Source organism: Ammospiza caudacuta, chromosome 6 (genome assembly GCF_027887145.1).
Source record: "Ammospiza caudacuta isolate bAmmCau1 chromosome 6, bAmmCau1.pri, whole genome shotgun sequence".
NCBI lineage: Eukaryota > Metazoa > Chordata > Aves > Passeriformes > Passerellidae > Ammospiza > Ammospiza caudacuta.
The window spans coordinates 49781262-49797114 of NC_080598.1; the positions used below are offsets into that span (position 1 = coordinate 49781262).

General features: G+C 39.1%; 1 protein-coding gene across 1 annotated transcript in view; it reads right to left on the reverse strand.

Annotated features, from left to right (window-relative positions):
* Positions 1 to 10080: 10080 nt before the first annotated feature.
* Positions 10081 to 15853, reverse strand: part of TC2N (tandem C2 domains, nuclear) — a 30691-nt gene continuing 24918 nt past the window's right edge. Inside the window, exons 10-12 of the mRNA XM_058807084.1 lie at positions 15066 to 15180; positions 14392 to 14591; positions 10081 to 12319 (exon numbers count right to left, since the gene is read on the reverse strand). Of these exons, the coding sequence (XP_058663067.1) occupies positions 12209 to 12319; positions 14392 to 14591; positions 15066 to 15180 (426 nt within the window). The 3' untranslated portion in view covers positions 10081 to 12208. The remainder of the gene's footprint in view (positions 12320 to 14391; positions 14592 to 15065; positions 15181 to 15853) is intronic.

The following is a 15853-nucleotide window of genomic DNA, read 5'->3' on the forward strand; positions in this document are numbered from 1 at the left end:
TATTTGTTTTGTTTGTTCCACAAGAAAACATCTTATGAAGAGAACATGACAATAAGTACTCAATTAAGTCACTTAATTCTGTTCCATTTTTCATGCAGAGCTTTACATATAAATCTTGGAACCATTTATGGCCATTGTTTTTCTAATTTAAATAAATACTTATTCCAAGGAAGAAGGTCTAAGTAATTTGAAAATAAACTAGATCATCTGCGTATTCATATTCTGTAAAAATATCTATTAATGATTTCTATTGTTATGTTTTTATTGCTGTAATACAACTTATGCATTTTAAAAGCTTTCTGTGCCTAGAGGAAAACTCACAAAATCAACTGAGCAGAGGTTGTATCACCTAGCAAAGCTGCCTAACAAATGGAAATGGGAAATTGATAACCACATTAAACAGCTTTGGAAATTAATTTGACACTTACTAAGGCCAAGTATGGTTAGCATAGCTGGCCTTTGTCCAGAGCATACATTTATAGTAGTTAGGTATTTGATATGAGCTAAAATTTGTTTATGAACAAGAACAAAACTTTTACTTAAGCTAGAAACTAAAGACAGAAATGATTTTATAGCAGAATTCTTGCTGAAATTGATTTTAAAAAAATCTGTTCTACTTTGTATCTCTGAGAGTTTCTGGGGTTGTGCATGAGGCAGATACTCAAATGATGTCACAGCTAATGCTCAGCATCATTTTCTCATAGACCAAATCCTTTCACACCCTTTTTAAACAAAGAGTTGGCATTAGACCACACGATACTACAAAAGGAGTCAAGGCTATATGCCATTCACACAATGGCACGTTGCCAACAGGAAGCTCTGTAGAAAAAAAAAGAAATCGTTTCAATGTATAAATGAAGTGTAATAAAATATCATAATCAGAAAATCAACATAAGACATGGTAGGCCCAGTCCTGTTATACCTGAACCTGTTCGGGAATCAGCAAAGCTGCGTGTGCGTCAAACTCTTAACAAATATGACTGGATACAGAAGGGCTTTGAAATTCAGGATGTGCCTATTCAATTCATCTGGATTATGTTACAGATTATACTATAATGTAGATAGGTTGGGACTGAAATGCAAATAAATTAATTGTAAAAGTCTCTGGTGGTGCTGCTCGGGTTTCCAACTGTGCTTTACAGATACATAAGCAAAAGTTCCCTTCTTAAACTTTTCCCTATGCACGTGTCCCATTGATACAGAATGTGGGAGTTTTTAAATTACCTTTTGCTTGTTAACAAGTCAAAACATAGTCAAGTTCAAAGCAGCCAACAGTTCACCAAGTTAAGGCAAATTCAGCCTAGAACCAAGAAGAGATTATATTTTTTTGCTGCCTGTTTTTTGTTCCAAATTATTAGCATAGCTGCTCTCTCTGACAAAATCCTTGCCATCCCCATAGACAGAAACATTAGATTCCAGATTCTAAGTGAAAAAGAAACTGATGGTACCATGGGATGACTCTTAAAAAGAAAAAAATCCCCTCAAATTTAAAGCGTTTTTACTGATTTCAGTATGGTCCCATTTGTTTCAGGAGAGGTAACTGGAACAAATTCCACGCTGGTCATATACCACCATGATTTTATTGCAGGCATCTTCATCTTGTTTCATTTAGAGTCACTGTTAATAACTACACTGATGAAAGTGGACTTGGGCAGTGAAAATCACTAGAAGAGCTTCCAAAATGAGATCAGGAAACAACAATTACTACACTTTTTCAATAGTACTTTATAAACTCATATTTCTGGCTGACGGCCTGACAAGGAACCCCGTGTGTACTTGACACACCCCTTGCAAAGAAAGGTGCTCAAGGAAAGTGTGATGAGGCCCCTGACTGAGGAACTCAATGAACCTTTGTTTTAGCTTTTGTAATGGAAAGCTTTTACAGAGCAATGTTTGTGAGACAGAACAGACAGCAGAGAATTAATGGATTAAACAAAAGTGGAGAAGCTGTGTTTGCTGAAAGTTGTGCTTTATGGTAATACTACCATTATATTTACCATGTGGACCATTACTGTATCAGAAATAAAGATCTACCCAATGGGTGAATTACACAAGATTATTTCCTCAAAAGTGGTGACATGAGTGCATCACACTCCCTTTGCAAAATTAACTTTTGGTCAGTCTTATTTCTGAATACTGCCAAACTACTATGAAAGGATTGAAAAGCCAGTCAAAAAGAGATATAATTTTGATGTCACTAAAACTTCCCATATATAGTTTTTTGTGGGATCTCAGCACCTCAGGACGGAGGTGCAGAGAGGCCGAGACCACCCTTGGGGGGCTCGGGAGTCCTGGAATGTTGCCAGAAGTGTCTGGTGGCAGGATTTTGATCCTACACAGGAGACGACACCTGTATGAGGATAGGAGGAATTCACTGGGTGTATGGTGAAGGGATAAGTTAATTAGAGTGTAAAACACAAGGTTTAGGATTTTGGTACAGGGGGGTCTAAAGAAGTAAGATGGAGGAATTGGGGCGTGTCCTGTTCTTCTTCTTCTTCTTCTTGGCCTCCATCTTCTGTGGTGATGGTGGCACTTTGGGATTGGTCATTACTAGAAGTGCACCGGTTAATAAGGGTAGAAGGTATTGGGGAAAAATGATAAATATTGTACACGTAACTTCGGGTATAAAGATAAGTGACCGCCCCAGGGGCTTGCGGAGTGTGCCCATGGCTGACTTGCTGTGCAGACCTCTGTCAGGCTGAAAGAAAATATTTTAGATAAACAATTAATAAACACCGAGACCAAGACAAGATCAGGAGTTTCTCCTCGTCCTTTGAAGCACTGGGCTCTTCAAGGCCATCCCTGGGCCTTTCCAGGCCACCTAGACAGCGCAGAAAACTTACAAGTGGCATCTCTGAGCTATCTCCGGTCATAAATCAGCAAAGAGAAACAGTGAAAATCTACAGTTTTTGAATTGCTGGAAAGAACTGGTTTTTAAAGACTCTTCTGCAGGACAGCAGACCAAAGAAGTAAAGAAAACCACCTTCTCATTCATGTTCAGTAATAACCAAACTTTTAAGATACTCAGATTGTACCTGAGAACATTCTTTTTGCTTCAGTACTTTATAGAGATAGTAAAATATTGCTTGGCCATTAAAAAATCAAAGCAGATATTTTCTAGCTGAAACTTCCTTGTAATCTGTGATGATACTGTAATCTCATATCTGATATGAGTATTCAGTTCAGCCCTAGTGACATGGAGAACAGTCAATCTTTGTCTTCCTTTTCCACAAACGTGCATATTAGAATATTAGAATTTTATCTCAATGCTTTCTCTTTTCCATCTTCAACCACCCAGTACCTTACTCCTTACTCACAGGTCAGATTTTCTTGTTCTTGATATCATAATTTCCTTTAAACTCGCTCTGTTTTGTTCTGTATCTGTCTTGAAAGATGATGACTACAGCTCAACATGGTTCTGCAGCTGGGGCTTTCCCAGCAGAAAGAGAATCAATGCATAACTGTGTCATCTGTGCAAAACTCTTCACTATGGTCTCAGGATGGTACTTCCTTTTTTTTTTTTTTTTTTAACATTATTATATTGCCAGTTCAAGAATCTCCATTCTGAGGCCCAGAGTACCAGTTTCACCCTCTGAAAATGTGTGCTGTGCCCATTTGTGCTTTCAGTATCCACCTCCAGAAATTACTGTGCTATAGTTTTGTCCTCACCATCTCCTTCCTGTAAATTACAACAGCAGGCTAGTTTATTACAGCTCTCAGGAGGTATTTCAATATTTTAAGGTTGTATGTAATTTGGGAGGTCTGCAATCACCTTGAATAAACACAAATTAAACAATTAACCTCAGCACACTGGAATATTATCCCTGACATGATTGCTCATTCAAAATTGAATAGACTACAAAGAATCAGTGTGATCACATCATACCCCAGTGGCTGTGTGGTACCAAAATGTGCCTTTCTTTCTGTCTGATAGTTGGCTGGATATGTGGTGTCTCCATACAAATGTAATACTGTGCTCCCTTTGCACTTCAGATTGTTTTGAACCTTCTGCCTACACTTTCCAAAAAGGCCTGCTGTCAAAGTGCTAAATAGCCTTTTCCTGTGGAAATACTCAGCATAGGCTTGTGAGAACTGTATGTCTGGGAGTAAATGACTGCTGGTTGATAGCTGTAGAGAAAGATGCAAACTTCACTGAGGGGGATCATAGAAATTCTCGTTCCCTAGGCAAAATGTGTTCTTTGGTGGTGTGGCATTTGAAGAAAGTTGGGTTTTGGGTTTTTTTTTGTCTGGTTTACTTCTATCCGCAGTAACAAACTCGCTCAACAGCAGGACCACCTCCTGTGAGGCTGCTGCCTAAACCATTTGTCCCCCAGTCTATGGGTGCGTGCATATGTGTGTGGGTGTGTGCATTTGTGTGTGTGTGTGTGTGTGTGTGTGTTGACAGGTCCCAGAACTCCAGAATATCAGGATTTTTTTCTTTGTCATCTCTGGCTCTAACTGACACCAAGGTATTATCACAAATTCATTTCATGATTTCCAGTGTCACAGTCTCTTATCTCAGTTTCAGGGTGTGTTCTGGTCTCCTCCTAGGGCCTTAATGAACTTCTCCAAATTCAAAGATTATAACATACTTCACTATGTCTTTCTAAAAATGTGATTTTAGTAATTTTCCTGTTTTCATGTAATACAGTCCATGTATTTCTGTAAGACAGTTTCATACATGGTCCAAGTAAAACTCACTAACTAGAAAATAGATCTCTGTTCAGAAGTGATAAAAGCCTCACCACCACATTGTCAGGTATGTCAGCTCTCAGAGACCAGAATCAAATGCCAAGCTTCCCCCTTTCCTACTTCTCTAGGCATGCTTTGAAATTACTGAGATCTTTATGTGTTGCATGTTCAGAACATTTCAGATTCTTGTTAGGGAAATATTTTTTAAGTTCCCTAATCCTCTAATTTTATCCTTAGACTAAGATTTGTTGCATAGCTCTGTTTAGCTATGGCCTGTAAGACATTAGTTACCTGTAAGACTGAGCACCATGGAACTCAGACCCTGGGGTGAGGATTGCTGGCCTAATGGTTCAGCAGAGGCATTCTCAAGTGTGTGTGCTGGCTCCCCTGTAAAATTCTGTGACAGAAATGAGAAATCTGTGCACAGGCACTTCACTGGAACATTTCTGGTCTTCCCTGTTGCTCTGTAACAGCTGCAGACGCCTTCTGAGGGGAGATATCCTTGGAATGAAAGCATTGCATTATTTTGCAGACTGTTGAACAGCCTCAAACACTACTTCCAGGGATAATCAGCTAGAGTCTTATTTGCACTTGTTGGAATTATGAGTTAGTAGTCAGTTCTGCCCCCCTCATGACCTACCCTTCCTGTAGATGCTTTTCCATCCTTGCTTCCAAGAGCCTACATAATTTTTATTTCACATACTGCATACTGATAAGCAGGTAATGTAATGTAAAAATTAAACCAAAATTCAGATTTTAGATCCAATTCATTAAAACAAGTTATTAAATATTCTCTATAGATACAGATAGACAGTTATTGAATGAGTACTGCATGAGAGAAGTTCAGTCTCACTCAGAGGTAATACAGCCAATTTATTTGCATTGCTCAAAGTCAGAAATGCAAGAGTTCAAATGAAGAAAAAGCAAAGTGAAAAAATCATTGCTGGTTTAACTCTGAGTTATTTAGTCACATAGATAGGAATATACAATACTATATTTTAATGAATAAGCAAAATATTTGATGTTACTATATGCTAATTAATAAGCACTGTATTTTATGTAATTATTGATGTAGGTCTCTTCTGTAAGGCAAGAAAGAATTGTCTTTGTTGCATCACATGAAGAAACAGATTTGGTGTCAAAGTTATTAGTTTGTTGTTTTTGTGGGGGGTTTTTTGTTCAGTATCTTAATATTTTCTGATAAAGTGGCTTCCCACTTGCAGCTCAGAAAACTAGTGCAAAGAAGTTTTCAAGCAGCTTATAGGAGTTCTCCACCTTCTTCTTCCCTGCCATATCAAGAAATTCTGTTGAGTAAGACAGATACAAATGGACAAGGCTTGTTGATCATGAAGCTGTATTTCAATCAGGAAGCACTAAAAGCGAGAATGTAAATAATGGATCTCTAGAGTAACTCTGCATCAGTCCAGACTGTCGGTGAGGGTTCATTTTCCCCATTTTCATGTGAGCTGCTGAAAATGTATTTCGAGCCCTGAACACTTACTTCTGAGACCTTGATGCACCCACTGAAGCTTTCCAAGAGATGAACAGAACCGTCACCATCTTCTTACTTTTTCAGCAGAAGATTGTAATTTCTGTGGCTTGCATGTCCAGACCCCCAGCTAAGATGAGCTGGCTTGGACCTACCAATGCACAGTCCAGTTTACATTGCACCACCTGAGGATTACACCTGAATACTGGATTTGTGGCTTGTACTGCCAAAATTCCTGCTGGAGTGTTCATGCAGTTGGCATGGCTCATATGCTTGTACTAGTGCTTTGATCTGTTCATACAGGGGGACATGTTTCAAGAAAATGTCCATGCTTTAAGAAATCTATCTTTAGAGAGACTGCTTAAGCTGCCTTGAGAACTAGTACTGCTGGAATCATGACCACCACTGAGCACTGAAAACACTTAGCTGTGTTTTCCTCTGTTCTGCCACAGACCAGAGAATCAGATCTGGCCTGTGGCAGAACAGAGGAAAACACAGCTAAGCCCCAGGGTCCTGAAGCAGCAGAGCTTGCTTTCACTCATTTCTCTTCCAAGGTCCACAATAATTTTTGAGCCCATTATTTATTACAGCCAAATTTGACTGATGGCAGGGATGTCACAGATAATTCTGTCTTGAACATTCAGGTAGAAAAGGGAGAGCCAGTTCCCAGTTTCCCAGGTGAAAGAATAACTGCCATAGGCTCATCTCTTATTAGAAATGAGAGAATCCATCAGAGACAGAAACTCTGTAATCATGTGATGTGCTGCAAAAAGATGGCAGAAGTCTACCTCTTTTTGTACACCAAAGTCAACCAGCCACGAGGGACAAATTCATAGGAAATCAGGCATAATTAGGTGTAGAGCTCAAAGGTCAATGAACACAGCAGAATGAAGCCTTATATAAATAAAGAGGATGAATCCAGTCTCATGCCAGGAAGTGTTGGTAGAACCTGAGCAAATACCTAAATGCGTAAGCATCTACCTTTAGCTATGTCAAATAAAAGCTTTGTCAATAGTTACAGCATGTTACATTGCTTTGAAAAGCAATGTTTTTCAAAACAAAAGCACTGCTTTTATTTTACCTCCTTCACTACCTCTCTTTCAACAATTCCCAACCCAACTTGCTCTTACTGCAGGAAAAGACAGCTAAGCATATATAGTTCCACCTCTGTGTTGAAAGGATTAATTATACCAATGTAGAGGAAAGCCAGCCCTGTTTGGGGTGTATGTGCCCTTTTCTTCTGCTGTGTTCCACAAAGCAAGAATCCACTCCTCTCCTATAACAGGTGACAAAGCTTGGCTATATTCAAACTAAGTACATTCCTATGAGTGTTTCTTAAAAGACCTCCAAGATCTTTTAGTCAGTTTTCTGCTTCACAGAAATTTGTGAACCGTATCATTCTTCCTATGGAAAATGTCTCTATTTAGCTACTCCACAGCTCCAGAAAGTTTTGCAAGACAAGGATAAAAAATACAATATGCATCTGACAAGGGATCCCAGTCCCCAGGCTAATGAGGGTTTCCCAGATCATGCATGAAGGGGGTACAGGCTTCCCTCCATCTGAAGGTGCAGCTTTTTATGACTCTTTCTTGAGCATTCCTCTGTCTCAAAGCACTGCAGAGGCAGTCAAACAACACTACTGTCCTCAAAGGTCAGAAGCACAAACAGTTTGCTCCTTCTCATTACAAAAAATGATTTCCTAAGGTAATTTTTGGAGGAGGAAAAAGGCAAATGAAGATACCCAGGTACACATGAAAAATTACAACTTATTTGTCCTGTTGTTGTATTCAATGGAGGTAGACAACACAGAAATTTGGAAAGCGCCAAAAGAACCATAACACTGAAGCTGTGGACAAAGGTTGCTCAGACATGAAGAGGATTAGACAGAAGCCAAGCCCTAGAATGAAAGCCTTCTGCTTATAGCTAGTTCTTTAAACAGCAAATTATACATATATAATGTTGGTACCAGTACTAGGTAAAGAAGGGGGAAACATTACTAGAAATTCAGAAATTTAATTGCAAAAAGCAGACTTGTTTATAGACTTGTTTATGTGAGGGAGAAGAGCCACCTACAGTCAAATATGGGGGAAGAATAAGCACAGAGGATTTATTTTAAATACTCTGAAATCTATGGGAAGAATTGCTTTACATTAGGATATGCAGATCTACTTTAATGAAATTCATTTTCTACAGAAACATCAGTGTGAACAGATTTTCATCTCTTTTAAAAACAGATTTTAAAAAAAAAGTTGTGTGTAACCTTTTGTTAGATAAATCATTCCATCACTAAACCAGCTTTGAAGACTGGTTGCTTCTGCTGAGCACAGTGGGAGTTGTGCCATGGACTGAGAGCCAAGGGCCTGTTCCTCAGTGCAGGCTGGGAAAAGAATGTACATGTGCTGGAGCAGTGTTTGTGAAACATGGTGGTGATTTTAGTGATGGCTTTTTCCATGCACCAAGCATGAGATCATGTACAGGGCTGTATTTACATGGTGATGTAATTTTGCAGCAGAAGCTGGAAAAACAAGGAGGGTATATTCCACAACTATGCAGCCATGTCATATATATGTTGGCAAGATGAAAATAAGATGTGGGACAACCCTGCCCCAAACTTCTAGACAAGCTTATGTTTTGGCTGCAAAATCAACTCATAACTCTAAAGGGTACTTTCATCTGGCACACAATTCTGGAGTCAAACAGCATGTGTACTTAATTGAATGCTTACAAAATCACCTTTTGTTTTACACAGATGTTCTGCCAACGAAAGGAAACACCAGAGATGCCTAATGGATTTAACAACATGGCTCTATTTATGTTGTGATCACCTAAGATCAGATGCTCAAATACAATTATTTTCCACGTAATGTTATATGATAATGTGGTTTACAAACTGTTACACCCACTCATCTTCGGTGGTAGAATCTCACATTTTTTTCCCTAAAAGAGATGCCATGGTGTGTCACTGAGACATAAAACCTTGAAAAATAAATTGGTTAACCTTGTTTACATACAGAATGATATTAGTTATAAATAAATAAAACAGGATTGTTTGATTAACCAGTGAAATTATACACATACTTTTTGGAAAATCTGATCAAGTTTAGTCTGTGGTTGGTTTCTAACTATGCAGGCACAGATCTCAGTGAAATAATAAATATTATAAATTATCAGTGAAATATTATGAATAATATTTAATATAAGATCATAATTGTTCTTCCAGTTCATCCACGTTCATTTGGGAGCTGACCACAATAAAACTGGTGCATCTCTGAACCTCTGCTGCTTTAGTAAGAATTGCCTTAGGTTAGGAAATTGGATGAGTCGCTGACTAGAAGCAAGAGCAAATCCAACTATAAACCACATGTGCCTTTTATCTACAAATAAAGCGAAGCTTTAACAGTATTTTCAATGACAGTAAACTTGGATGTAACAATCAAAATACTGGCTGAGGATGCTTTAGAGGGACGACAGACAGCTGTGACCAACAGAAGAGTATCTCAGGACACCTCTGTTTTCCTTCTTTTTGCTTGTCAGCTGTTACCTCATCGAATCCTTAGACGAACACACACAAATGCAGAACTTGCCAAAGCCTGGGAATGAGCACAGGATGGGGCAGTGCCTCAGAGCAGCTCTTCAGAGTGCTGCAGTACCTGGGTGCACCTTGCATGGAGAAGCTTTATGGATCTCCTGTGTGCCAGCAGTTAACTCTCCAACAGACAGCTCTACACAGAACTGTGTTTGTTAGCTGGCATCTTCTCAGAGAAAATAGTAGGAATTGAACTTCACTTTGAGATGCTGCTAAACATTAGTATAAACAATTGGGGGAAAAGGAATATTTGCTGTTCATAGATTTTTATTATAAACATATAGATTAAACATTAGCATAGCAAAAGAAAAAAAAAAAAAGCCTAGTTAGGCCTTTAGAAGGGTAAGTGTCCTAAAACAGTCCCAGAAATCCATTTTATACAGCATCCACTGAGTTGGCAAACTCTGTGGAACCACTGCTGTGGTAATTGAAGTCTACAAAACACTGGGATATTCCCTGTCCTCTCTTTTAAACAGAACAGCATTATGCATCAGGAAACAGTTAGCTTGCACTTTTGTTTATTGCCACAATGAATAAAATGTTCAGCCACAATGAATAAAAAAGATCCCTGTATTCAAATAAAGAAACTCCAAAAATATCAGTTCAGCCCACTTCCTTTTTTCATTTTTCCCAGCAGGCCAGGCTCCTCCTGACTGTTTTAACTGGCTGGAAATTATCAGTGTCAGTCAAGACCCTCTGGGCCTACTGGGAGCTTTGCAAAGAGTAAGAGCTAGAACCAATGTTTGTTCTCCAAGTAACATGCAGAACCCTTTTTCAGTTCTTCTATAATGACTTACTGAAAAGCGGAGTATGTACGAGTCTAAAAATCCTTCTGTTTTGAAAATATTAAATTTCAACAACAACAAAGTGGATGGTTGAAGTTGCAATTATCAGTTGATGAAAAAAAAATATTTCTAAGCAATTCCATTTTTTCCTGACACTCAAAGACAAAAACTTGAAGTAAAGATGCTCTGAGGTGTATGCTTGAAGAAGATGTGCTTTCCTGTTACAGCATTTTCTCTGCTCCCCATGTTCCTCCCAGCAGTGAGTGCTCTCACTGCCACTCTAGATCCTGTCAGATGGTGGGATTAGATCCAAGTCATGAAGAAAGGTGGATTTATTCAGCATCTATACCAACATACATATTTGTACAGTCCAGACAGCCAACAGTACATATGTAAGCAGTGGAGTCAATTAAATATGTGTTTTTTAATCAGGTAGTTGAAGTAGGGCTAAGAGATCGGTGCTTTTAGATTTATACAGTATCAATTATATACTTGGTATTTTCCCTCCTTAAAAATAACTATGAATAAACATCTGAAAATATGGAAACTAATAGAAAATATAATCTTAGCATTTTGTTGGAAAAATACAATTTGCAATAAAAATGTTGATGTCTTACTAGAAACAAGTAATAAAAATATACTCCCACACATAATTTTTTAGCATCCTAGACATGTAAAAAATTCTTCTGCAGTAGCAGCCCATCCTTTAAAAAAGTCTGAATCCCTTACAGTGCTGCATTTTAATGAATATCAAAAAGCACCTAAGTCAGTAAATTTTTGCTCATGCCTTTGTACATGATAGCCTGTGTTTTGGCAATGTAAGCAAATGCTAGAGTGTTTTGACTAGATAGGAAGTGGTTTACATATAAGTATTCTATATAAAAAGCAATCTACAAATACTGGCTCTGATCCTGGGCAGGGTCATTGCCTCTTTGTACTACTCCATTGATTCCAGCCAGAATTTACCCAAACAGAGCAAGTCTGGAAGGCCCCTCTTGTAAAGATCACTAAGGCAGAGGAACTTTTATCTTTCCATCTCTGTTTTGAGAAAAGGATGGGGGCAAGCTCAAGCTACAGCCTTCTGAACAACCCTTCATCCAAAATGGAGATCAGAAAAGCTTATGGGTGCTGCCTTATTGTGTACTTCCCTTTATGTCTTCTCCTGCTGCCACAGCTTCCCCAATTGCTCAGGCAGACCTTATCCTGATCAAATGGTGTCAGCAAGCCCAGATGCTCACAGGTACCCAGAATCAAGCCACTGACATGACCCATTCCCTGGTTTGGAGTCTGCCAAAAACAACACTGCAGGTGAGCATGATGTCAGTGGCTAGTGAAACAGAATTGATTTAAGTTGCTTCTCTCCATAATTGAATTTCTGTGCTTTTAGGAAATCCAAAAGGGGCAAACATCTTTTTTTCAAGACAGATTTTGTGAAAATCAAGTGAGCACTTTTTCCAGTTCCCAAGTCTTCTTTTTAGTAGTATTTAACCAGTGTTTCTCTTGGTGAAAGTGAATTTTCTGTTTCCACAGAGGCATGATGCAGTGGAGAACTTCTGAAGAACTTGCACAGACAATATATTTATTTTTAATTTATACTATTTTAGACAGCGTATGAATTTCTGTAGAAAAATCAGTTTTGAATTTCATCTCCAGTCTTCAAGATGGGCCAATGCTGTACCATTTAACAACAACTTTTTCAGGATTTGCAATGGTATCTTTCCACTGCTCTACTGCTTCACTGTTGCTGCTATCAGAACTTAACCAGATCTGCATTAAGGAGAAAAAAATAAATAAAATTAGTTTACCTGATATAACAAAACCTGGCATTTACTAGTTCCAAATAAATACCATGGAAGTGTAGGACAAGATATAATGTATAGACTGTGACCAAAGGATAACAGCAACAAATACAGCTCTGCTAGTACTAACATTTTGGCTTTCAGCTGGAGTCTGTGTTTAAATTTAGCCTCTAAAACAGTTTAGAGAACCCAGTGCATACTAACGTTTCAGTACTTAATAAGATGTTTTAAGTGGAGCATTCCTTGCTGTACTCAAACGCTCACGCTGGGTCAGGGGCGGCTCTGTGTGTCAGACACAGCTGGCTCCAGGCCAGGCAGCATCCGGCACGAGCTGTCCAGCACTTTCATGAGCATTTCCAAGTGCACACTCCCACAGCCAGGGCCAGACCTGCATTCCACAGAGGTTATAACATGCCCATGCCGCACACAGTCACGTAGTAAAAGTCCTTTTCTTCTCAGTATTCAGTTAGTGGATGGTGGCCATTAAATGAGGAAATGAAGTACAAGTAGGAAAATTTCCCCCTTAACATTATCACCAGCCTCCATTGCCAAAAGAATGCTGCTTATGTAAGTAGGTAACGTTATTTACAGGACTCTATTTCCTCAAGTCTTCCAAGAATGAGTCCTTTTAAGACTTCTGAGAAACCTTGTCCGTGAAGTACATTTAGCCTATACTGCTGGGGCATGAGTCCTCAAGAAGTGAGAATAATGTCTTCCAGAATACCATGGGCAGCTGATGTTTCATCCACAGAGATTCAATGTACATCTTGCTCATGATTAAAGACATGCCTGTAAAAGCAGCCTAATCTATGTATTGTCTGCTTAGAACAGCATCCAATTAAACACCATTCTCTGAAGAACAAAGTTAATAGATCCAGCTATATTCATTTTTTTCCAGCTACCCAGCCAACTGCTCAAAGTACATTTTTCCCTGAGCCGTATTTTGTCTTCATGTGTTATGTGGCAATGTCTGCCTTCATGAGCTGAAACAACCTTTGCCAAAAAACCTGTGAGGAGCACAACTTTTCCTCCTCCTAAAAATAAGATCCACAATGAAATGTAACTCATCAGATGGAGATTACCTCACATATTGCTAGATGACTGCAAAATCGTACTCAGTCATTTCCACCCCCCATCCTCCAAGGCAGGACAGCTAAGAAGAACAAATGTTTTTCTTTTCCTATTTCAAATTTAATTCCACCAACAGGAAGATGAGACATGTGCAACATGAGGCTACAAAAAATGGAGGAAATTCACCTAACTCTTGCTGGCACATCATTTCTGTATCTTATAGCACATGAGCATCTCCTGTAGCTACATGTGTTCAGCAGGCACAAAAAACATCACCAGAATAGGACAGTACCATTTTTTTTACCTAAGGACAGCACAGTCCTCCATCTGACATGGGATGTTACAGTTGGAGTCTCAAAATCAAGTCTATATTATTATTTTATGCATTTATTAAAATTCTGCTACTGCATTTAACTGAGACAAGAAAAGCACAGAGCATTAAGAACAGCTATGGCTCACTATATCAAGAAGAAGAGAGACAGGAAGTACAGGATGATGGTAAATTAGAACAAGCAGGGGAAGAGGATTGAGAGAATAATGAGACCAGACTACTAAGTTTTATGGTGGTTAAATAAATATGATCACACAAATGCTTCCCAAGAGACACTACAGTACAGGACCTTGTAGCTTATGGAGCTCCTGTGGGTGCTATGTTTTTCTTTAGAAAGCTAAAGGCAACCAGGAGATCCTATATCTCTTGGAAGGAATTTGTCACATAGTGATACTCCACACAAAACTGACCTTAGGATTTCTTTTTGAAAGAAAAATCAAGTGCCAACTCCCATTCTCATGGTAGTGCATGTTTAAGAGCCCAGCACCATTTTTGCTTGGATTACATACAGAAGAATTTAGCAGAATTTACTATTTTGTTATATGTCGCCTCATTTAAAGTACTTCAAAATTCATACCAAGTAACCTGTGGAACTGGATTTTAAGTAAAGGGTATCGGGCTGTTTAGCAGAAACCGACCTGTCCTAGGAAGTGTTTTCTTCTCACTGAACTTTTGCTGTAGAGCTTGATGAGAAAGCTAATTCCTTGTTCTGCTTGGCTAACTGGAAAAACCATCATTTCTCCCCACTTCACTTGGCCATTAGTGGACTTCAGAAGGCGAGTCTTCTTTTTATAGATGATCCCTTCTGTACTAAACATTCCAACTTTCACAAAGAAATCTAGGACAAAAGGGAAGGAAAAAGGCACAACACACAAAGGGTTACTCACAACACACCCAAAAAGGAGCCAACAAGGTCCATATGTATGCTTCAAATTGCAACAATTTCTCAAAAGTCTGGCCAAAAGAACTCTACAATAGCTTTCCTGACCAGTCACATAAACAGAATATGTTCAGTAATATTGGACTGATTAACACAGTATCCAAACAGCAAGTGCAAGCTAATGCTCTTGTATGTCAGGATTAATACTGGGATAACAATCTTCCAAAATACATAAACACACATCTTCAAACCAAACAAAATGTAATCAAATAAGACATCTGGGGAAACAAGCCTTGGCAATGGAAATCTACCACACAATGTGTTAGTCTGAGGTTCGTAAAGAATGTTATGAATTGCCAACCCATTTGAGCAGCAATTTACCTGTCACAAATGATTTCAGAGAGGAGGCATGAAACAGCTGATGTGACTTACTTGAAGACAGTGGCGTAGATGAAACAGGAAGGTTTTGTGCTTCAAGAATCTGTAACTGTATCCTCCTGTTTATTGCTTGAAAACAAGTTCCTATTTGAAGTTCTGCACGGCACACCTACAAGCAGAAGAATGTTGCCATAACATCTGGATTCAGTTGTTTATAAACTCAGGAAACACAGGAATTTTGTCATATGTTGGGCTCCCACATTTCTATCTGGGATTTCCTGGACAGAAACATAAGCATGTGTTGCATACAGAACCTGCAGATGTAAGTGCATCTTGCACTTGTCATAGCTGCAGTTTGTGTGCTCCACTGATGAGCTGCTCATGTGGGGTGCACATGTGGCCCTTGTGGGCTGCAGCCAGGGATACTGGCCAAATCACCTGGTCCTCAGTTTTCACCTGGTACAGATTCTGCAGTGGTAAGAGCAGACACATGCAGGGGAAACCAGATGTGCCCTTGCAACTTTACTAAATCTGGGCGTGGAAGTGAGAGAGCAGTTAAGCTCCACTGACACAAAAACCTTCAGGGTTGCCCTCCCACCCTTTTGAATTTTGCAATATGGAGATATAAACAATGGTTTCCATTGATAGAAGGTCCTGTCACTTAATGTCATGAGCGCTTAGGGTGACTGTGTACTGTGTAGTTTCCTGGGCTGTGAAAGTACTCATGTTTTACATGCCCACACACATACACCACTGCCACTCACACAGTGGATGTATCAAGATCTCCAGTCTGATTCTTGTGGGGGGGGGGCGTTTAGAATTTGTGCCAGTATCAAAGTTAC